The following is a 25034-nucleotide window of genomic DNA, read 5'->3' as shown; positions in this document are numbered from 1 at the left end:
CTCGACTCGCAACTTTGGACGATATTACGGCAAAAAAGAAAGTTCTAAACGTCTCTATTGTTACGAAAAATGTGAAAACTCTGTCAAGGACAAAGCGAGACCCCATACACGTTGACGCAACAATTACTTTCCTCAAGGTTCCTGTGCTTTCAAATCTCTCAAGGTGAACGAGCATTTTTTTCAACGTAACCACGTATTTTCCCTACGTCCTTGTGAAAAACAAAAGGAGGAATTCGAATATCGATAACATACGACAGCGTGTCGTTTGGTGTGTCTGTTAATGGACACGAACATTTCGGTCGCATCGGTTTTACAACCATGAAACCAAATCGCGCAACAATCTCCGAGATAAAGACTCCGGTACAATGTATTACTGTCGACGACAATCAGTATTTTAAACGGTCTCTGAGATAGATCCGCCAAAACAATGGAACTCGTTCGACTCGTCCTTTTGCTCTGGAAAAAATACAACGCGAGGCAGCAAGCTTTGTCCTTGGCAAAATCCCTCTGCCTTAAAGAGTATCAGAGACGTTTATGCATTCTCGTTTCGTGCGCTTCACCTTCCATCGAAATCTATAACGACTCGACGAATTGATTCCGACGACGCGACGTATCGCTATCCTGCGGTCACCGTGCATCGATTTTAAATCGATCGATCGACGAACGATACAGACGTTTATCGAAGAAAGAACCAGCTTGGGAGGTCTATCGCGACAATATAATATAAGAGAAAGATGATGCAATGAGTTTACTGCCACTCTAGGTGTCTACCCGGAAACCGCTGGAATAAGACAGAGAGTCTCGTTCGTGGAACAAGTTCGTCCTTTCTTCGGTCCCGCTATAGTCGCGCGACGTCCCTTTTGAATTCTCCGCAACGCGTACTTCGATTGTCGTTCGTACCGAACACGATTGCCTCGTGTTTCGTCGAAGAATTTCATTTTTCCGTCTCAAATGCGGCCGTCCCGAAGGAAAATGCTGGATGGGTGTCTTTTGTCCGTTTCCAGGCGAAGATCGCGTGGACTGTGTGTCGAGAGGCTTCCGAATAACTGACCCTCGAGGAGGGATTCTCTTCTCGGCGGACAGGGAACAAGTGATGGTGGGAGCGGAAATGTTGAGGGTAACTGGCGACGGAGGTGCTGTTTTCCAGGGTAGCGTTCAAACGCCTCTGGTCAGAGGGGAATCGGGCCGTGGTCTCAGGTAATCGCAAACAAGAAGAAAAATTTTCTTTCCTTTGCCCCTATACGCGAAATCATTCACTGAATATTTCACCGTGCATCAATATTGTTGCATACACACCCATAGCCGAGCATAACCTCCCGCCGGTGGCTGTTCCGTATTTATTTTCGTGTCGTCTAAAAGTAGATTCAACCCCGGCTCGATTAACTTCCGTTGCATTTTTAGTCGACGTTCTGGCTTTGTTCGAAAATTATTCTCGATCGAGAGAACAAATAGTAACGAGTAATAGAGCTCGGCATCCGTTAATTCGATACCAACGATGTGTCCAGAAATAAATTTTAGAATTGGGAATACGCGATGCGTATAGAACTTTAGAACTTGGCATAAAAGTAGACTTGCTAGTAATAGCTTTCTTAAACGATGTTATTTAATTTTTTTGGACGATATATTTGTGGGTACTTTAGGTAAACGTATTTTTTATACATATTTATTTATTATTTATCGAGCAGAAATTACATCCTCGCGAGTAGTTCTTAACGATAGAGTATAATGCTAAAGAAATACAGAGTTTATGTTAGCGGATAATCGTAAAAGCGAAGGAAATATCACGGATGAACGAGTGAATATGCGATGGCGTAAATGTATTTGATTTATGGACTTGCCAAAGTTCATCGTCCGATTCGGATATCCTTCCCCGTAAAGTTTTCGTGTCACTCTAGAGCGTCCATTGGTAAGGTCATATACGAAATGGATTTCCGACATTTCTTGATTGGAATAACGTCATTCTTATCGCACGATAACTCCCTTAGCATGCAAATTATTTCCACGCATTGATAAAAAAAGGTTCGTGAAACAGATGAAAGCAACATAACCGAATATATTTCTATTCGCGTCTAAACGTATCGAGTATAAGTAGTATAAGTAGTTATCGGTAATTGCATGCTCTGCGTAATCCCAAGTTACAGTCTAAATTTACCAACCACTCGAAACCAATAACAGACTTATTCCCATCTTACCGCCTGTCTATCCTAACGTTTAATCTCCCGTCTCGATTTTTTCACCGAAACAAAAAGATATCGTTCGATAAAAATTGTTAGGCGTAAACGGAACGATCGCAGTTTTCCATGACCAAGCGTCGTCGTCTCTGTCGGGCGAAATGTCAGCGTGCTCGAGGTAAATGTCCTCAAAGTATCAGCGGAATTGACAATTGCAGCGATTCTTCGCAAGCGAAAGCGACGTATCGCGATAGGAGCAATCGAAAGCACGGGAGAACGAGGCGGTTCGAAAGGAATGAAGCGCTAGTCCCGCGGTTATTGATAGCGTCGACCAATTTACAGACGGATTTACGATTACAATAAAACTTTGCTCGCGCAGAAAATTATATTCATAGGATTGGATTTATGCCAGATATGAAATACCGAGGATTCCTGCGTGCGGTGGCGAAGCTGCAAGCAATAGGTCGTCGACGGGGGATGGGGGTCGAGAGCGTATTGGAAGAAAAGCATGATCGAAGATGCCGCTTCACCACTTCTAAGAAAGGAGGATCGATTATTGCGAGTCTGACGTTGCAGTCGTATTATTTTGTCGTCCGATATTGCACGCAAGTTATCCGGACCATATTATTTGCTAGTGCGCTCGGTAATTGGAGGCCGGGAAACTAGCAAACCTTTCGGCGGAAAGAATCTTCCGTTGATCGAAACGAAATTTAACCGAAACGTTCTGTGCCAACAGGCTCGAGTCGGCGACCAGATCCCTGAAGATCAGTGCTCCTCAGCGAGTGGTGATCGAATCCTGGGCCAACGAGATATCAGCGTCCTGTTTGACCGATCTGAAACTCCAAAGCGTCCACGGTGCCGTCAGGCTAGACGCCAAGACGGTATTCATGAAGGGCTTGAAAACCGCGAATCCGAGTCAGGCACATTCCTCGAGAGAGCAGCAGCAGCAGCAGCAGCAGCAGCAGCAACAACAGCAGCAACACTCTTCCAGGACGTCTTCCCATCAGAGTCAAAGAGACACGACCATCTATCAGTTGTGTGTCTGTGCTAACGGGAAACTGTTTCTCGCCAGGTCCGAGGGAACGTGTCAAGCCGACAAATCAATTTGCTAATACGTCGAGTTTCGACTCGGACGCGAACGGACAGATACTCGAGGATCAGGTGGTTCGAGGGCGAGTTTTTTGTCGGAGCGCGGCAACGATAAAGGACGAATCCTGACCGCGGTGAACTGACGAGGAACCATGTCGCGGGAAGTCGTAGATATTCGGGCAGGTGACGGTGTACAGTAGTCCAAGAAGTCCCGAGATCGCCCGAGGCCTTTCGCTTTTCGCTGGTGTTTCCTTTCCGAAGCAGCGCGACGGGACGGTACTCCGTTAGAGCGCTGGACCTAATCGAGGAACTGTACGATGTATGCTCGAAACTCTGGCGAAGCTGCATATAGGTGTACTTAGCATTGTCGACAACGCTATTCCGTGATGTGTATCTTGTATATCAATAAAAGTGCCCGATCGTCGATAGGCAACGGATGATAATTGGAATCATCGCCTCGTTCCTGTCTGTCCCTGCTCTTTAGACCGAGTCGTTTCCCCGACCCTGGTTTCTTTGCGCAAACGTTCGATTTGCAGTTCCTGTAAGCCCGAAGAACAAAGAAACGAGAACGCGTTACCGAGCCGAACATTCAAACGAACAATCGAGCAACAGCGTCCATGTATATGCTTCTTGCGAGACAACTGTTCTCGAAGCGGAAATAATTGGCTTTCCGCGTTCCCTTTCGTTTTATTCGCGCCAACAAAGACCAGAAATGTAGCGACGGGGTAGCCAAATGCTATAGTGACCTTTACGGGCTAATTTATCATACCTCGGATATAGTTTCTGGAAACGACGTCCATTTGTTCGGTTTCGATGCGCCGCGCCGGTTAGAGTCGTCGCGATTAGAAGAAGGTTTATTTTGGAGTGTGTTTTACGATATTGGAAGAAGCGTGTGTAGTTATTGTAAAGGATCATGTTGTGATCCAGCTTGTACGCTGTACATCGGCCATGTCCATCTATTTATGTATGTGGCAATAAAGTCGTTATTGTTACTATTATTATTAATCGCAGTACAATTCTTTCTAGTTTCGTCAGCTTTCGTTGCGGATGGGGACTCCGGAGGTCAGGTATGTATCTTAATTTTCCGACGCGAAAAACGTTCTCGGCGTTTATTCTCGACCCGACGCAATTAATATCGATGAACAGCTCCGAATACTATAGATAGTCGTTCTCGAGAACGATGGCGCGTTCGCGGACGAGCGAGCTAGCTAACTCTGGCGGCACGATAAACGATAACGGGCGCGAAATTAGGCGAAACGAAAATAGTTTCGAGAGAAGCCGATCTCGCTACATAATATAGTATACCTATGTCAAGCGGCATGACAGGTAGCAGGGGCAATCTCACCTAGTAGCCCCTTAAACGGCTCTGACGGCAAGGTAATTTTCTCGGAATTCGAGATTAAAATTGCATCCAGCTCGGAAGGGAACAAAGTAGGCACTGCCCCAGCCACGCTTTCCAGCGGTTGGGGGTAACGGCAGCCGGGGGATGGAGTAATCTAACAACCAGGCCGAAGAGACTGTGGACGGTGTGAATTAACGTCGACCGAGAGAAAAACACTCCCTGGATGAAAAATGCTTCTTTCGATCTCTTTGTATTGCCCTAATACGAAACGGTTTGGAAAGCGGCTAAAGATCCGTGAAACACCTTTCGTGATCGATCGACGTCGATCAGGATCGACGCGTTCATCTTTCGTACAACGGAGGCGAAATTCGACGCTAGTCTTTCACGTTTCGCCTAGCGCCAACAGGGATCGCCCCAATTGGGAGGGATAAAAATCAGATTCAACTTAGGAATCATTACCGTAGAACTGTGCCTCTGCGCTAATCAAACGACCGAATCGGAAAAGACGGAAAAAACGGATCGAAGCTTTTCCGTTCCATGCGTATTGATATACGACTCCGTGACCCGCAACTCTAGAGTAACCCATCTCTCTGGAGCTAAACCTGATTCTCAAAACAACTCTCGATCGAGTTACGGGCGAACTAAAGCCGGGTCAACGTCGACTCGTAGCTCAAAGCCACTTTGGAGTTATTCCTATCGTAGGAACACGCTTCCTGTCCCTCAAACGGAAATGAGAAGCTAACATGGCGTGCAAATAGTCTTGCTCGACGCTATTGCCGGTCGAAAAACTCTTCTTCTTTGACAGGAAATCGAGTTTAATCCGCGGTGCGTAATTCTCGATGATCGGTTCCGTACCGTTGATCACACGATAGCGAGCTAGTAAAATAATTGAATACGCCGACAAAGATATTTGCCGTTGGTTGTCCCCGTTCGAAATGCACGAAAGTCAAATTCGCAGCGAGTTTCTTTGGATCGTCTAGGAAAAAATTGATTAGTCGCGGTAAAAGTTTTCTGACACAGCGATAGACGAGCAGCCTCAAAGTAATAGGGGATAATTAATCTGGAATCTATTCGGGAGCCGTCAGTGTGCTCCAACCGGGGACTGATTAATTAACCGACCGCTTTGTTTACGTAGTCTCGGGACTGTACTACCGAGTACTTTGCCAGTTAAATTACTTGCACGGTGCTCGAGTGACGCGACACGGTTGCAGTTTTCTGTCTGCTCGAGGTAAGGTTGCTTCTCCGCATCCCTTCGGCTGGTGGAAGCCCGAATCTCGGCGAGGACGAGAGGCGGTCGAGTCGATGGTGGAAGCGGCTGTCAGATGGATTCCGTGAACCGTGAAATTGTTGCTCGGTGTACTGGCGCGGCCGATAAAGCTTTAAATACGAATTAGTGGCACACGTGCCATGCGAAACCTGGCGTCGCGCTACGTCATCCCGGACGTTTCCACGCACGCGGTATTTGGGCCGCACCGTCTCTCCGGTATAATTAGTACTCGGTTTCCGGGGATGTTCAAGAGGGACAGTCGTTCGTTCGGTTACCACCGATATCGTAATTAGTTTTACCCGAGAACGGACGTAGCTAGGAGTTTGTTGAAAATTCGCTGTTCCGGTCGCCTGTTGGCCCGCTGCCCGGAACGAGATTTATCGAAATCGCGAACCCGAATAGTCGAAAGAAATTAGTGGCAGAGGCAATACGTTCGGACGGTGCACGCGTAATGGACGACACCGAGTATCGCGAAATCAAAATTCAGATATCCTCGAATTTTATTAAATTATTTTAAAGAAATCGTTAAGGCGTATCTTACGCAGGATCTTGCGCTTTACAATTTCGGTATAATTGAAAATTTGTACGACTTCTGAATGTTGAGCGGAGAACGGGAAAGGCAAATTAGTTTCCTCGACATTATGCAAGATTAAGTTTGAAGCTGCTTTCTCGCGTTCAATTAATTCCTCGAAAGTGGGGTAGTTCCTGAAAAGAGCAAGCAACGAAGACACACAGAGGACAGTTTGTTCTCAAAGCAATTCTCTGTATCTGTACATCTTGCGTATCTTTCGCCAAACGTTATCGACTTTGGTGCGTTCGATATATAGTCTGGATGTTGTGGAAAATTATTGTCAAAACGTGGGATAGAATTGCGAGAGAAGGTTTTTTTAGTAGCACGAGGAAGCTGTTGGCTGGAACTGAAAACCCGGTCGTTCGGTCGTTCGGTCGGTCGGTCGGTGTAACGCGGCACGATTAACGATAAGAATTAGAAACAAAGGAAAACAATCGCAGACGTTTGGACGGGAACTCGAGGGAACGAAGGATCCCAGGGACCGCACTAACATCGTCATTGCCTGGCGTGTTTGTTTAAAGTGTAAATGCAAATTACGGAGCCTCTATAACAGGTTGTTGCTTCGCGAGCAGAGCCGGGAAACGATGGAAGGGTGGTTCGAGCAAACGTTTGCAAGGTAAGGAGATTGCTTCGACGTTCGAGGCTCGCGAGTAACTCTGCCCGTTGGAAGAGAAGGAATTGTCTGACAATGAGAGCGGAGGTTGAAACACTCGCGCCTCGAGGGCCGCCCTCGCCCTCGATCAAATCCACCGAACAGATAAATTACTCTGCCTTCCCACGCACGCGACTCTTCGATCGGGCCTGTCGATTCGATTCCGGAGGCAGGTATACTTGCAACATTAATCGGTAACCCCGAGGAAAGAAGAGGAAGAATTGTGGCGTTTCTAACCGAGTCCACGGCTGTCGCATTGTCGCGTGAAATTCGAGACTTCCCCGGTCGTTTCTGGCGTAGCTTCTGTATTCTCCGACGGGCGTGTGGCTCGGGGAAAATGGAACGCGATAAAAGATTCACGGGGACTCGTACGTACCGTTGTTCAAAGGCGCGCGCGTTACGTTTTCCCGAGGAATAACGATTCGCCGATCCGATGGAAATTTCACGAGCGTGCTCCCGCGGACGGTTTTAATCAGGCGAAGAAGAGCGCGAATGAATTTACCACGAAATCTATTCTGCTAGCTCGTGTTCGCCGTTCCTCCGAGTTGACGCGATATACCCGCCGCGGGCGTTGAGCTCTCCGACCTGAAACATTTACGAGAAGCGTCGAAAGGTCCGATCGAACGCGCGCCGCTAGCCGCTGCGAAACGCGAGATTTGCAAGCGGTGTTTCAACATTGATCTTCCTTAAAAAATTTAAAGAGTCGAGGGCCCGATTGAAAATTCACGATTCTCGTGCGATGTTTGCGAAAGCGAAACTAGCGTCGAGCGTGCCAGGCCGCGGTATCGATCATCGACACAAGCGTAGCCGGGCAACTTGTGATCGAGGAAAACGGAGTCGCGCGAACGGAGCTCGACCGAGAGGGTAGCTAAGGATGCGCGAGGCCACTAGGACAACGGAAGGGGCTGGCGGTGGCCAACAGCCGCCGTAATGGCGGCTAAATTCCTGCAACGACCGGATGCAATTTAATGCCAGTCGTCGTGGCACTATCATCGCCTCGCTGATGCAATATCTTTCGAGTTTCCGGCGTCTAGTTAACGCGGAACGAGCTGTTGATAAATCTCTCCCACCTTCGTTATCCCCCCACCGTCCCCCGTTCGCTACCACCTATGGCTTTCCACCGATTCCACCACCCAGTCGTTCCCCTACGTTCAACCACCCATCGCGCCACCCCCGGTGCCTCGGTATGTGCAGGCCATTTCTCCGGAACGGAATTACATCCCCCAAATTGTAATTTTCTCGGGCACCGCTCTCTGCCAACACTCGCATTATTTCCCCGCCGTTCTCCCCTTACCTAGGGCACCGACAACGAGCTCGTTCCCCGCGTTGTTGCGTTCTCTTTCCAACGGCTGAACGCCTCGGGACGGACTAACTTCACCGCGCTCGGAACGACGTCGTTTCCTTCGCGTGACACGTGTCTGCGAATGAGCGTCGATTTCCGGTTGCCACCGGGACGACTGCTCTTCTGTCTGCTCGAAACGCGAAACAGGAAAGAGCATTAGTCGTTGCGGTCGATACGCGGAGACAGAGGCCGTTCGAGAAACCGATCGAACGGGGGTGGTCGGGTGTCGATAAGTGGAGCAGAGACGAATTTCACCGGGTAAACGCGTTCGGGGGATAAAACTTATTTTACGAACGACACACGGTACTCCGTCCAACGATGATCTATTGTCGATCGTTTCTTACTGGCTGCCTGGGTATTTCGATCGTTCGGGTCTGCTGTCAATTTCTTCGACTCGCGACTATTTCCAGATTAGCATCGGCTCCTATACAGTACAATTCCGTTTTCATCGAAATTATTATAGATTCGCTGCGTGATATTTCCGCGGGGGAAAAGACGAGAGAGTCTCGTAACGTTTGACTGGTAAATTTTTACGGAAATGCGATTACGTCGAACGTCGAGTGACCGGAAACCCGGATGGATGGTTTCTCAAAGTCGGAAGAAAAGTTGAGAAGACGCGAGCGACGATGACAAACTTTAGCAGAGTAGCAAGATTAAACTGATCTTTAAGCATTACCCGCAACGGGAAGTTTAACGACGTCGTTAGGAAATTAATTATTAAAACCCTCCCGATAATCATCGTCGAGCAATAAAGTAGCCCTTATCCCTTTTTGGCCCGAGACGTCGAGGTTACAGGGCAAATTTTATTGGATTACCTCGCGATGGTATATATACCCTGTGGCTTACTCCATGGGAGCGCTCGACCGACAAAATTAACGCTAAACGAGACCACAACTTTTTCGAGCTCAAAGATTCTGTCCTGTCCCATCGATGGATGATTCTCTAACGCCAAACTCACGGATGGACACGAACGACGCTTGTTCAGTTACGAATTGAAAATATAGTGAGTTTGTTGTACACAAATTGTTAAATAATAATTTTCCAATAGTCTCCACGAAGAGAGAAATGGAAAGCGACGTTGTCGCGCATAGAACGCAAAAAAGAAAATCTCCTTCGAAGCGTGCTGCCGCCTTTGAGAATCAAATCCTTTTCAGTGCACACGCGAGGACGTGACTTTATGCGAGTACACACACCGTAAAATATACCGGTACGATTCGACGAGAATGTTATAAAATGCCCCCCAATAATGCTACAAGAATTACGACGTCTTTCGTAAATCTTTGACACGCGCGATTTGCTTTTTACTCGTTTAGAAATTGTTCGACGTAGGTGTCACAAGTATTAAACAGTGCTTTCGTTCGCCGTCGGAATTCTATCGGGGCACCGACGGCCATAACTGCGTCGTATTCGGATCGAAACTCGCGCCAACGACAGAGTCGGATGGTTTTCCGAACTTGGAACGAGAAGAATTCGCCGACTATTGGATTTTACAGGGATCTCACGGCCATCGGTCTGCCACCGATGCTCACCTGTACGAGTTTCATCGTCGCGTCTGGATCGTGTCCGCGTCCGGTTTAAAACTTTCGAAATAATTAACTAAACTAATTAGCGCCAGCAAACGATACACCGACGTCACGGAAATGTGACAGCGTAGACGCCGGACGAGACACGATGGTCACGGCTACCCGATAGGTTCATGGATAAACTGGCAAACTTTGCATAAACGTCTCGCGTTGATGCTATCGATCACTCTCTCTTTTTGCGTTTTAGCCTGTCGCACAGCTATACGAGGAAAAATTGGTTGAAAACTCTAGTTGAAAACGCGAATAAAATATTCGGAAAACAACGGGGGTCAGAGAGGTCTCCGTAAGCCGGATAATTTTTCAACGCATCTGCGAATTATTTTTGTTCGCTATCGTAAAGTTGAACGAGACACCCGTTAAGGGGACGTATGACGAGGAATGTGAATCGTACGGAAGGGTACGAGGACGTTAACGGCGTTATTAGTCCCATTGCGCGAGCAGGAATGAGGAAAGGGCGACGACGGAAAGGAACGACGGGAGGAGCTGTTCTCTGAAATCGAGCTCTATCGTACTCGATCAATCAAACGGAGGCAAATCGAGTCGAGGGAAAGAAAATGGTGCGCGAACGGGGCCGAAAGAGGAAAACGAAAAACGAATCGAAGCGGAGTCAGAGAAAGAGACAGGATGAGAGGCCGGAGAAACATCACAAATCAAAGAAGCGGTGACAGTTAATTCATAACTCGTAACCCCGTAGCTCTTTCGAATTCCCCGGCCACCTTCGCCCCCACCCCCGTTTCAATCTGTACGCCCTCGGCAGTTGCGTGCGACGTATGCATCTCGACGAAACACCCTGTTCGCACCGATACACACCACAACACCGCATTGTTGCACTTTTGTTCATTCCCCTTCTTTCTCTTTTCGTTACCGTCTTGTTGTTCTTTTTCTACTTTGTTCCCCGACTCTTGCATCAACGCTGCGTTACGTCGACTAACCAGGATACATATTAAAATTGTTTCACAATTGTGGAATTTATCAAAGGGGCGGAACGCGTACGGCCGAAAGAAAGGGATATTCCTATTCCTTTTAAAAAATGGCGACGTTCGAACATTCTGTAACCAAGGACGCGACGCACGGTGCGATTAAAGAATCGTAAGGCGAAAGATCCGAGAGATAGAGCGATCGCGACGCGAACATTAAGCAGCGGTGCAGCGAACGGTGAGAACGAATTACAAACGCACATTCCCCTCTATCTTTTCTGTCGATCTTCTTTACGGCCGAGAGTTTCGTGCGCCGTACGTGCAGGGAATCATTCCCTGTTCATAATTCATTTACATTAATACGGGCTAAGCACGAATGTCTATCCTCGGGATATCATCGTCCGCGATAAAAGCGATGGAAACAAAGTATACCGTGCGTACGTAAAGATGCGAACCACCGGCTGATTGGTTCTATCTAAAAATCGTTGATAGAGGAATCGGGAGCTCGAAAATAGACGGGGCGAGCGACACGGATCGATCTTCGATCGGGAAGGGGGAACTTGGAGCCGTTGACGGGACGTAACTTTGGACGCAACTCCTCTAACGATGCGTTCCCACGAAACGGAAGTTCCCCGTAATCCATGAACCGGTAAGTAGTCAGAGCTAGCGCGCACCGTTGAAATATTTAACAGCCACTCACGGAGCTGGGAATATCGAACAGTCGCCTCGCTGCTCGATGATGGAAATCGATAGAAACCGCGTGCCCTCGGACGCTTTATTCGCGCGTCACCGCGTTGCGATTATTAAGAAAATAGAATGATTTTGTTACCCCATGCCGCAAAGCGGTCGAGCAAGCGTCTCTCGATTCGAGTAATTCGTCTAACTAGCACCTGTCGAGCGAGCCACCGATGCGCGATCGCCGGTGCTTTAAAGGGCCTAATCGCCGCTTGATAGGGCAACATTATTACCTAACGGCGGCCCTTCGGACCGTGTCATTATCTCGGCCGGCGTCATTACGCACACCGAGAGCCCGCAACGCCTCCTTTCGATTCGCGGATTATGCCGTTGCATCACGCCATCTTGCTCGGCCGATTCCGAGCTGTCGGCCTCTAGACTTGGACTAATAGACGAAATTAAACTTAACTCTGGCTGGAAGAACGACGGGAAGGAAGTGGCCGGCCAACGGACGCGGTGAATGGCTCGAGTTGGAATTATTGTTGCCCCTCGGCTCGGTTTTATAACCGGGCTGCACGATTTCTAAGAAAAGAAAAATGGAAATGAACGATCACCGGGAAAAGTCGAACGCGAGTCACGACACTGGAATCGCGGTGTTCAAAGTGCAATGGAATATCTGGTGGACAAACAGCTCCACGTTCGATCTTGTCGTTGGTATAGATGGTTCGATCGATGCGTAGGACGAGATCTTGGTCGCAGGACAGAGCTAGTTATGCGCGTAGCCGTACAAGATACACCGAACGAAAGTGACGCGACGACAATTTTCCGGCGGACGGAGAACCCCGAGAGACGCTTGGCCACGAGCGACGAGATCGAATGCTAATTCCTTTAGGCGCCTCGGGGCCGGAAATTTGAACGGAATTAGGTCGGGACAGGGCGCGTCTCTCCGAAAATGTTGCCCATGAATAACAAAAAACTAGACTGTCCTCCGTGAATTACCGATGTGCGTCGTCCGATTCAATTATGCTCTGCCTGTCCATGCTCGACTATTTAGATTCTAACAAGTCCAGTCGAGGCAACGTATCCACTCCGAGACGCAAGGACGAATTCCTGCGTACAACTATTTAATGAGTTTCTTTGCTTCTTGTTTTGCTAAACATCCCAGGGCCTTTAATCGGAGTGCTCGAACAGATAGGATGCATGATCGATCAGTTTCGCTGTTGTCGGGTGTACGGTGACTAGTCCAGTTTCAAAGAGAATGGAGCAAATTAGTAACGTAACGCCAATAGTTCCTCCAGGAATAGTCCGCAGTTTGTTCTTTGCAAAGCTACCGAGTTTGAGTTTGATTGTAAAACAGCCTTGTTCTCCGACCCCGTTTACCTTGTTTCTATAATTACGGTAATTCTTGTACTTGGATTATCTTTAATCATCGCGTGGATTCGGCTTCTTCTATAAAACACCCTTTCGGAGGTTTCATAATGGAAAATTTTAAGTCCCGCTTAATCGAAAAAAATTTAAGAACACGACGCGAATGCAAATTAGTAGGTTTTCTCGACGTGTTCGAACGGACCGGGACACGCCAATGTTACAAGGGTATTTAAATGTCCGGTTAGATAGGAAAGGTTCGGTGGAGGAAACAAGTTAGAGACTCGGTAACTCGATTCGAGGAAAGAAGGAAGAGTAATCCCGACGGGGTAGCGATTACCATCGAGAGGTGTAACGACGGTGTGGGAGAAGGGAGAAGATGAATCTTCGGGACGCACGTGCCACGGATTGCGCGGGCAGACTTAGCAGGTCCCTGGAAGAGCTTGCGGGAGCTTCGGTGGAAAAACCGTCACGGAAACACGTGCTTCGTCCTTTTCAGTTAGCGTATCGATGAGACGACGGTCGGAGGGCTGAAACCGGGTAAACGATAAGAGGAACGAAGAGGAGGAGGGATGAGCAACCTCGGAAGGACAAAGACGGAAGAAGCTTTGCCTAATGGCCTGGATCACACACCGCGGATCACCGAGTACGTAGGCTGCATCGCACGTCTCGCTCCCGCTCTCTGGTTTCTTCTACCGACTCTCCTCGTTTCTCTACGGGTTCTTCTCCACCCTCGGTTCGGGACGGTGTCTCCGATCCTTCAATACCGAGAATCCTGACATCCCCTGACGACAATTTGAATAATCATTATATGCGCGGTCGTACCTCGCAAACGAATCCGCTACCGGAATCGTGCAACCCCTTTTCCTTCGCCTGAAAGATCCAGTCCAAGGAATACGAAATGAATTCCGCGCGAAACGCGTTGCTCGGGAACTGGACAACGGCCACGTAATTCGCGGGATTACGTGCTAATTGCGTAGACGTGGAAAATTAAAATCGGACGGATCGTCGTGGGATAGTGCTCTACCTAAAAATTCCGAATAAAATATCAACGAGGAAGATGACGACGTTGATTAGCAATTTATTGAATGTTAAGGCCTCGAAGGGAATCGTAGTCACATATTTGCTAACCAAAGTAACGCGATAGGTCGACAAAGATGACCGTCTCGTGCCCGTAGTCGTGCCCCGGCATACGTGCGTAAACGATCGTGAACAAACAAATATTCTTTTTTTCTTCGGCGTTCCTCCACCTCCAACTTTGCTTTTCTTTCTCTACCGCCTGAAAGCTGGTTCCGTTTTGCCCTTTTATTCCGCAAACTTACGCCCATGCCATTTGCGCGTACAAACTAAAGGGAGAAAAACGTTTGCTCTCTAATGGATACGCGTTCGCGTGAATAACACGCGCGTAAATCGCCTAGTCGGTCGACCACTGCCGGAAGGTTCATTATCGTCATCGATGTACCCACTGGCGTCGATATCGTCGAGCATTTTCCACCAACGACGACACTGACATGCATTTGCGCGGAAGAAGCGACTTGAAAAGAACGACTCCTTTGGTAAAAATTCCCCTCCCCGTTTCTCAATGGAATCGGTATACGATATTTAATCGTATGCGCGTCTTTCACCAATTACACGCGACATTGAACGAACGTTTCAACATCGATGCTGCAACGAAATTATGTCGTATTTCGACGGATTAACTTCGTGTCTTCGTTATTATCACAACCGTTACGTATCTTTTTACCGTACTATACGATCATGTACCATTCTTCGTTTCGTTAAAAGTTTCTATCGGTGCCGTTAAGCCTGTATTAGCGAAAAATTTAATCACGGCACGATGCTCGATGTTATCCATTTCACGGCGAGAAACGAGATAGCTTTTTTAAATTGACTTTTTCAACCTACGAAATTTTCAAACACCTGGAAATACTAAAAAATCCTTTTTTCAATTATTATTCCCTGTCCAATTTAAATCTTATCGAAGATGCAACCTTAACCCAAAACGTTTCCAAGGATTTTTATGTTCCTTTCAAGAAGCTTATCCTTATCTTGCGAAACGATTTCTTTAAAGTTTAATCCTGTTGGTGCGTTATGCCCGAGCAAGTAAAGATTTTCAACGCTGATTGAAAAACATTGATTTAACGAGGGTGATCCTTAATAAAAATAACAAGGTTATGAACCCCTGGCCTAATCTGTAGGTCCTAGCATGGCAATTCGTGCTCGGTTGATCACTGATACAAGAAAAGAAAATGTTTCGTTTCTCGGAATCGTTTCGCTCTTCGTTTTCGAAGCGTCTACATTGTCATCAAGGTAAGCTTCTTAAAGTCTCCTCCTTTATCCCTGATCGTTCTCTGGTAAAATGGTTGCCTTCCCTGTCCTTTTTTGATCCGGCAACCTCATAATCCGGTCATATACTCCTTGAAAGGAACGTTCTCCTGGAACGATAAAGATCACGGTCCACCAACGGACGAAACTTTTCAATAACATCTTTCGTATGCTTTACGATCCACGGACGCCGTTTGCTAAACGACGTCCGGGTCTGTGTGAAACTTTTGTCGAGATTTTTATTTTCATCGACTCCGAGGAAATAACTTCTTAATCTTGGACGCGAAACTCGTTCGTTGGAAATAAAAATATTTAACGTCCTTTTAATTTTGATGTTATCGTGCGTAAAATTACGGAAAACTACCGTACGATAAATGTCAAATGTTTCGCGGAAATCTTGTTTCGAACGTACCAGTCTGAATCGTAAAATGAAATATTCCACGAGCAATGATTAATAATACATGCAATGATTTTGAGTTTGGGCTCGCATGACCAGCCGCTTTACAGCCGGGATATTAATTTAACCCAGACCTAGCCTAATCCACCGATCATGTTAGATTAGATTAGGTTAAGTTAGATTAATATCCCGACCGTAAGGCGGCCGGTCACGCGAGCCCAAATTCAGAATCGTTCGATCGGTTAATCTTTAAGTTCACTCGTTCGTATTGGTTGCTGACCGCCGGCATGCGTCTAACGGATTGCGAAATTAGATCGTTTCCAACGCGTGCTTTCAAGCTTGCTAACCAAACAATAACAATCAACGGTTTATGTCTAATTTGTTGGTTCGTAGCCGTAAAAAGGTAATGCTCTAAATAAAAGGTCAAGCGTACGCGAGAGTGTTAGCACGATAGTCTAGAAATTAATGACCGTAACACGAGCGACCGATCGAAAAGCCACGATTGAAACGTCAAATATAGGAGTTCTTTGGCTTTGAGCGAAACGAGCGCTGACACGGGTATTTTTTCGTTCTAATGGCCCCGCAGGGGTTAAGTGGACGAAGAGAATTTCGGTGGGACCTGTGGCCGCGTACGACCGCGGTCGAGTCTCGTTGCGTTTCACGGCTAAATTGCCGTTTCGCGATTGGCAGCCCGTCAACGATTCGATGCTCGAGCAGATCCAACCACTGTTATCATTATATGTACGCGCACCGGCAGGATGTTTGCGGTTGGCTGGTACGCGACAGTAGACCGCATAAGCCGACGTACGTATTTTTGTCATCGAGACCGCCATTGCACATGATCTCCGTCCGGAATGACATTTCGCTCGATAGGGCAAGGGAACCGAGGCAACGAAAACGCCCGGGACGGTTACATGGCACCAATTTCGACGACCTTTTGACCACCAAGAACCACCGTCTGAAACGTTACGAGAAGAGGAGAGAGCCACCTTGAGCGGTGCGCTAAACCCGATTCTCTCTTGTTAATTAACGAAATAAACAGCATTTATTCGGAAACAAATATGGTGGTTACGGCTTTTCTTTTCTTCTAAACACTGAAATCGTCTTAATCGTAAACGCGAACATCCTTGTCGATCGGTTAACGAGTCACTTTCCCGGTAAATGAAATTTTACTATCCCGATAGTTTGAAGCGTCTCCTTTAAGAGCAATAACCGTGACCCTAAAAGATTCATAAAAATGGCGACGCGTAGCGGTCGACCCGACTTCGTAAGAAAGACCAGCGTCGCTCCGAGCGACGCGTCGGCTTGTCTCGGAGATCCCGCGGCAATAAGTCAACTCCGCGAAGAAAATCGAGCAGCTCTGAAGGGACGTCGGATCGGAAGATGCACGGAGGAAGCGTAGAATTTAATAACCATAGGTTCTGACGCGAGGGCGGCTCCGCGTAAGACATGGATGTAATCTTGGCGGGGTAACTCATACGTTAGGATCCGGAGGACACATTCCAGGGTAGCTAACAAACGCTGCCAAGCCCTCGGCAAGTACGGCTTGTCTCGTCGAACCACCGACACCGGGGGTCGTGGCTGCTGGAGGGAGGGCCGACATAATTCTAATTTTATTGCCAAGCCAAGATGCGGCTTGCAGAGTTCCGCGAACGAGACTTTCGAATTTATGGGCAATTTTTCTTATTAATTTTCATAAGTTCGACATGTGAGCCGGTAGCGCGACAAAGCCGTCCCCTCTCTTTATATTCGCCCCTTTCGAACAACGTAGCTTGCAGCACAGAGGCCCGCAAAATGCCGTACCGAGAACGCCGCATTTTCATCGTTTCTCCGCAACCATAGCGTATCGTCGTGTATTTTGGTAGTTACACAGACCGTTCATAAAACGTTCGATAAAACGCATCGTTTTTATGTAAAAAACTATCCAAGTAACAGCGTACGTCCCACAGCGAACGTTTGTATTCGTTGTAGCTGCGCATGGATCTCGTAAAAAGACGCAGCTAGAACATGCAGTATGAAACGAACCTTAAAGAAAGATTTAGTACGCATAAATGTTGAAACCGCCAAATTAAACTTTCATCTCGATAAGTGCATAACGTCGACGAATCCGAGATCTTTGTTCCGTTTTGGCGAAATGATTATATCAGAGTACCGATATAAATCGAAAGTATCTGCTCGTTTAGTTTGATTAAACGAACCTAAAAATTTATTTTAAACTTTACGCACGTGCAATTCCGAAACCACTAGTGTTTTATTCATTATTGAGCCACTGTTAGAGGCGGCGAGGCCTCCCCTTTAAAATGGCTTTTGGTTTTTGTCGATCCGACTTTTCGTTTTCGAGATATCGCAATTTACGTAAAGAGGTATATTTTAAATTCCGCTATCCGCGCTCTCGCCGCCTTAGAAACCTGTATTAACGCATATTAAAAATACCAAAACTTTGAACGCGTGCAGTTCCGAAACCATTAGTGTTTCATTAATTATTGAGGCATTGTTAACGGCGGCAAGGCCTCCCCTTTAAAATGGTTTTTGGTTTTTGTCGATCCGACTTTCCGTTTCCGAGATATCGTAATTTATGTAAAAAGTAATTTTTCTTAATCCAACTATCGCTGTGTTCGTCTAGCGCGTCGGTGCTCTCGCACGCTCGTGCGTCGCGCTGACCTATCTCGCGTACGTGACTGCCGTGACCTAGTTCCGCGTAGTGTTTCCAACAATTTACTACGCGCTACTACTTACGCGCGCGCGGTCATTCTTCTCGCGTCAATGAAACGTAAACAACGCTGCGGTCCGTCGTATCTCCGAAACTAGCCACCGCATCGACTTGAAATTAAAATCCTCATATCTCCGGAACTAATAAAGATATCGCCTCGTTCGAACGCTCATTTTAAAGGGCATTTCATCCACTATTCGATGACTATACCAACTGTTTTTAATTATGCTGTCTTCTTGGTTTATTTTCACATTTACTTTAACGCTATGGACTCAACGAAGTTTTAGCAATTCCTATTGATTATACGACCGGTGTGCGATAACTCTGGATTAAAAATTCCTTTCTCTGGTAGTATTAAGTATGCACATTTACTTTCTATAGATATAATGTAAAAATTAAAAGTACGTTCCCTCGTAAAAGAGAAAAAGAAAGACTGGTCGTTTGACCGGTCTTGGTAGAAATGGGTATATACGAAGCGTCGGTAGGTTTAGTGTTAACGGAAAAGATTAGGAACGGAAAAGCGATTCGTTCGGCATATTATTGGTATATTAAATTGGCTAAATCATGGAGGATATTGCAGAACAAAGTCAACCGGTTCGGTTTCATGAATTTTTAAAGCAGACAGGAAAGAGGAGAAAGAAGATTCGTTGAACGTTATGAACAGAAAAAGATGGCGAGGATTGAAGGCGGACGAAATTTTTCGAGCACGCTGGAGTGGAAAGAAGTGTCTTCGATGTTTCGAAGTAGTAAATAATGGAGGGTGACGAACGGATGGCGGCGGTGGATGTGCAAAGAAGAACGACAGGAGGAGGAGGGCAGAGAGAGAAAAAAAGAGGGAATGGAAAATTGCACGGTAAATTCGTGCCACCGTTTCCACTTCGGCATGGTAAATTGAGGATAAACAGGCGCGGACGAGGAAGAGAAAATATTTCATAGCGGCGAGAATCGCAGAGGAATTTGCCAAGTATGAATACCTTGAAATCTGTGCGCCATATAATCGAAACGGGAGCTCGACTTAATCAATGACATTATATTAGCCGACAGCCCTGAAAAATAGGATTTCCTCTTTCGCGGAACTGCTCCGTCTCAAAACGGAAACGCGTGCTCGTCGCATAAAACACATTTCGTTTCGTGTAATTATCTTTGAAACGGGAAGCCCTAGATTGAAAAATATCTACGTGACACTGATTCCTGGCTGTGCATCGTTTCTTGCTTGATCTCACTTTTCAGTACCGATCTGGGTGGTCCAGTGTGTTTCGCACGGAACCGCAGAAAGCTGGGGTGTTTCGGAATTTGATCTAACCGAATTCTTAGGCTACCGGAGATACTAAAGATTTCTCAACTGTCCTCCTTGTAAACGTAACTGGTTCGTAGGTCGAAACGTAGGAGAAACGACATCGTCTTTTCAAGAAAAATGTCCTTCGACGAACAAAAACCAAAGTAGCTTTAAAGTCTCGTTACGTCTGTTATCTGTTTGTTTCGAAGAATATGGCCAAGACGCGAAAGCGAAACGTTTCGGATCGCAGGCGTTGCATTCAGGTCGTCCGTTGGCGAGCCGGTATTACGCTGTCGGCGAAGTCTGCGTCCCCCCTCATCCATCACTGCGAGGAGGACGCCGATTTCAGGATCGCGACGCAAGAAGCCTCGGAACCATCGGGGGCTTCCGTCCGACATCTCGAAGCGACGTTACGATTTGTACGCACGCGATCCAGCCAAAAAGTCGTCACGAACTTCGGACGTGTCCACGGAAAGTTGGAAATCGCTTCGTGACGTTCACGCGCAATTTTCACGGCGAATCGAACCGCTTGCATTCCCCCGGACGCCAATGACGAATCGAGTGGAAAACGCGATGTCGAAAACGTCGACGGGAAACTTTCTTTCGCACTGTACCCCGGGAATCCGGCACTTTTCATAAAACAACTCCAAGTCGATCCGTTCACAACGAAACTCTTTCCATAAAACTTCTATCGGCGATTTCTAGAAAGACTATTCGCTAGTAGAATCGATCAAATTGTCCAGTCTTTGCAATCGTATCGTGTGTCGTGTGTTGCACGATACTTTTAGGTCTGGAAATTTTCCACGCACATTCCCATCTTGTCTCGACGGATCTCCACTGTTTCTACTGTCTACGCTAGTCACGACCATACGATTCTTCTACCCTCTACATTAAACACGTATCTGAACGATCCACGTACACCGAGAAACAAACAACCTTACGCGCGCGTCATCGTTTGCTACAATTCCCTGACTCTTGGCTTGATAAACTGCCAATGGTATTAACGGAGGACGAGGGACAAACAACGATTTCCGGGGAGATCTTAGGAGGAGAGCGCCCAACGGCGTGGAATCGCGGCTGGGCACGAGGTAAAAGTTGGTTTTATCGTTGTAAAAGCTGCGAAGGGGCGGTTATTATTAATTGCTCGAAAGAGGGTTTTACAACCGGAACGGTTAAAGCCTCGGGTCTTTTTACGAGCGGCAAACGGGACGCGTTCGTTCCTCTGGTTCTTTTTCCCCGTTGATCGTATCGCGCGCAGATCGACCAGCTGCCGGACACTCGACCGAAAACTTCATTTACATCGGCAACGTCTATAAAACGGATTAATTGCAGCTGACCGTGCAACGACCACCGGCACGTACGCTGGACGGACGTACGACAGATGGAATTTAACCGCGAAAAGATTCACCAGCGTTCCGAACTCGCCAACGATGCGACGAGATTCCGCGCGGTAACTGCCTCTTTCTCTGTGTTTATACATCCGACCATCTATCAGAACGTCGAATAAACGACTAATACACATATCTGTCCCGCTACCTATGATAGCTAATCGCTTTAGCCGCCGATCGACCTGAAAATTTCAAATTCAATTTTCTTATTCCGCGTCGGGGAGGAACAAGTCGTATCGCGGGGCTTTGAAAAGGCTTCGTTAAAATAACGAGCTTGACTCCCTTCAAATTAGCGATTTTATCGGAATTAAGGTTTCGTCCGTAAAGTTCGACAGATTGCCACAAGCTTCCGTGATAATCGGCAGCCGTTCGACAATATTCCATGGACGACGGTAATTTCACGTTATAACTTGCTATTTTTACCGGGTAAATTCAGACGAAGATGGTCGGAGAAAATAGACATCTTAAGGAAGAAGTTCAAAATTGTCGAGAGCCAAGAGAGTACGTAATCTTGCAAGAAAGTACCCTCTCCCTGGCGGACGATGATCATTTCGCATCATTTAACGAATTAACAATTATAATTCCCGATTAGAATTCTTGTCTTTAGCATAAAAGACAGTCAGCGAATTTGAGTTCCCTAGCGATCATACGAATATCCGAAAGGGAAACTGCGACTTCTAACTAGTTTGAAACATTACGAAAAGAAGGGATCCAAACGAGTAAAACGTTGAAAATTAAGACAGTCCTTGTGAAGAATTTATACAAATACGTTTTAAAAATTACTTGGAAATAACCGACGAAAATCGAGGATCAATAATGCGATTTTTGGAAAAAATATTTGCAGTTCTGCATTATCGGAACACATGTTTAACAATCGGAAAATTTGACACGTTCCATCTTTCATGAAAACCCATAGTTCTGAAAACCGTTCAACTTACCTCGCGTTGAGAATCTATGTACCTTCAATTGGAAAAGTGGGAATGCAGCGCCGATCGACTGGTAAAACGTTTTGTAACAAAAATAGAAATTTAATAAACATCAATGTAATTGAAAGCGTAATCACAGATGAGGTATACGAGTAGACCTTTCACCTTATGGACTGAAAGTGGCCCAGTCTGACTGCAATACCGACCTAAAAATTCGGAGGTGATTTTAGCACAGACCAGGTATACGAGTAGACCTTTCACCCAATGTATTTTTTTAGCCCACTTTTCTGGGGCTCTAGAGATTTTAGCTTCAACTTGACTAGACTTGAGCTTCGACGTTAATTTTAAGTCTCTAGTGTATCTGCGTATACCAAGTAATTATTTAACAAGTAGCTTCTCTCGACTCGTTCTCTCGTTTCTTGCTTCGGTCACCACTGTTTCGTCGAACGAAACATGTGATCGGCCGTTCAATTTGTCCGAAAGATCTAGTCGCCTGCCCATGATAGATCGATTTCTAGAAATAGAAATCAATCTACCAAGGATAGTGTCGATTCGATCCTCGGATCTGCTGCACGGTTCAGCATCGCGTCGCGTCGCGCCTCCAACAATTTAGCTTCATCCCTTTTTAAACAAAATAATTACTTGGCATGACTAATCTAGTTTCTAAGGATGTAAAAGGGAGATCGATGGAACTTGGATTCCATCTATCTCCCTTCGGGTCTCCATTCGCAGCAACCTCCTCGTGGTGAGACCTGGGTAATATTATTTAGCGTTTAATTAATAATCGTATCACTCTTAGCTGGGTAATGCAATTATTAATTAAAAACTAAATAATATTAGCAAATTGGCTGCGATCCGCCTTGCATAGGTCATCATGAATATAGAGCTTCTTCGCTAGGTTAGTTTTGATTCTCATTGATTCATCAAAGATTCTAGAGTATTGTCAAAGACGAGGTATACGAGTAGATCTTTCAACCAATGTATTTTTTCGGCTCATTTTTATGGGCTCTCGAAACTCCATTACCATTTTCGCGTCATTCGCAACGTTACCAACAGATTCAGAAATGAATTTTAATCCCTTCCATAGTCAACTCACATGTATTTACGCAAACACTACAGCTGTTTGCCTATCAATACTAATTCAGTGAATAGTTTGTCAACTGACCGCCATCCATGAGAAGAGGACACTAAAATCATCTCTGAACTTTCAGGTCGGTATGGCAGTCAGATCAGAGATGCCAGAAAGGCACCGAAGGTGCTCTCTCATACTATGTCAGATCACGCGTACGTGAGCTCGTGGAGTTTTGGAAACCCGACAAAGGCAAAATGACGCATGCCCTTTTTCTCGATTCTCCGAAGCTGCCCCCAGTAAGTTCGGACCGTCTCGTGGGAGTCGAAAGAGAAAGGCTCACACTTCCCTTCTCGCTCTTGAACAACTAATATCCGACCTCCCGTCAACAGGTCTCCACTGGCCTTTGCTGACCGCTGCTGACCACTCTTGGAATTTCTGACAACGTATAACGATTACTACTGACGTCTGCCAGCCTCCGCTGGCCTCTGCTGACCGCTGCTGACCACTTCTCTTACTTCTGACAACGTATAACGATTACTACTAACTTTTGCTAACCTCTGTTGGTCTTTGCTGATCTCTGTCAGCGTGTGCTTGTATCTGCTGAACTTTCCTGGCCTCCGCCGAACGCTACTGACCACTGCACGTATTTCTGATAATATATAACGATTAATACTTACTACTGCATGCCCCTACAAGTCTCTGCTTGCCTTTGCAGGTTTCTGCTTGCCTGTGCATGCCTTTGCTGGCCTCTGCTGAACACTGCTGACCACTCCTATTACTTCTGACAACGTATAACGATTACGACTGGCTACTGTTAGCCTCTTCCAGCCTCTGCTGGCCTCTGCTGACCACCACTTATATTTCTGACAACGTATAACGATTACTACTGACTTCTGCCTGCCTCCGCTGGCCTTTGCTGACCGCTGCTGACCACTCCTGTTACTTCTGACAACGTATAACGATTACGACTGGCTACTGTTAGCCTCTCCCAGCCTCTGCTGGCCTCTGCTGACCACCGCTTATATTTCTGACAACGTATAACGATTACTACGAACTTCTGCCTGCCTCCGCTGGACTCTGCTGACCGCTGCTGACCACTGCTGACCACCGCTTATATTTCTGGCAACGTACAACGATTACTACTGGCTACTGCCACCCTCTGCCACCCTCTGCCAGCATCTCCCGACCTAAGCTGGCCTCTGCCAACATCTTCCGACGTCAGCTGACCATCGCTGACCATCGCTGACCACTGCTGACCGTTGCTGACAACTTGTGACATGATGTAATATAATATAATATGTTTATATGTATTAAACTTTTGTATAGTGTAAATCTATGGCAATAAATGATATAATTTCCAAGTATTCTATGTATTCTCATCATTTTTTACCCCTCTTTCCCTTTCCAAATCGGAAATGACGTCATTTCTAAGATTTCCTGAAAATTCTCGGACCCCTGAAACTTACCGGCGTCCCTGAAACTTCTCGGAATCCCTGAAATTTCCAAGAAGTTTCAGGCAGCGGCAAAACTTCCGGCCTGAATTTTTCGGCAAAAATTTTAAAGAGCCGTTACGTAATATTACATAATGTTACGTAATATTACGTAAGTTTTGCCGAAAAATTCCGGCCGCGAGAAATTTTGAAGAGCTATTACGTAATGTTACGTAATATTACATAATGTTACGTAATATTACGTAATTTTTGCCGAAAAATTCCGGCCGCGAAAAATTTTAGAGAGCTATTACGTAATGTTACGTAATGTTACGTAATATTACGTAATATTACGTAACGGCTCTTTAAAATTTTTGCCGAAAAATTCAGGCCGGAATTTTAGTCGCTGCCTGAAACTTCTTGGAAATTTCAGGGATTCCGAGAAGTTTCAGGGACTCCGGTAAGTTCCAGGGATTCCGAGAAATTTGAAATCTTTCCGGGGAACTTAGAAAATTTTAAAAGATTCGGAGTGTCTT

The 25034-nt window shown here is 46.4% G+C and overlaps 1 protein-coding gene across 5 annotated transcripts in view; it reads left to right on the top strand.

Annotated features, from left to right (window-relative positions):
• Scgdelta (sarcoglycan delta) overlaps nucleotides 1-4203 on the top strand; it is a 164810-nt gene extending 160607 nt beyond the window's left edge. For all 5 annotated transcript variants that reach the window (XM_076764051.1, XM_076764048.1, XM_076764052.1 and 2 more), the window contains 2 exons: nucleotides 1005-1197; nucleotides 2908-4203. In XM_076764051.1, the coding sequence (XP_076620166.1) occupies nucleotides 1005-1197; nucleotides 2908-3283 (569 nt within the window). In that variant the 3' untranslated portion in view covers nucleotides 3284-4203. The remainder of the gene's footprint in view (nucleotides 1-1004; nucleotides 1198-2907) is intronic.
• The last annotated feature ends 20831 nt before the right edge of the window (nucleotides 4204-25034 follow it).

Source organism: Colletes latitarsis, chromosome 4, assembly GCF_051014445.1.
Source record: "Colletes latitarsis isolate SP2378_abdomen chromosome 4, iyColLati1, whole genome shotgun sequence".
In the NCBI taxonomy this organism is placed as follows: Eukaryota; Metazoa; Arthropoda; class Insecta; order Hymenoptera; family Colletidae; genus Colletes; species Colletes latitarsis.
This window is presented reverse-complemented; position numbering and strand designations above follow the sequence as displayed.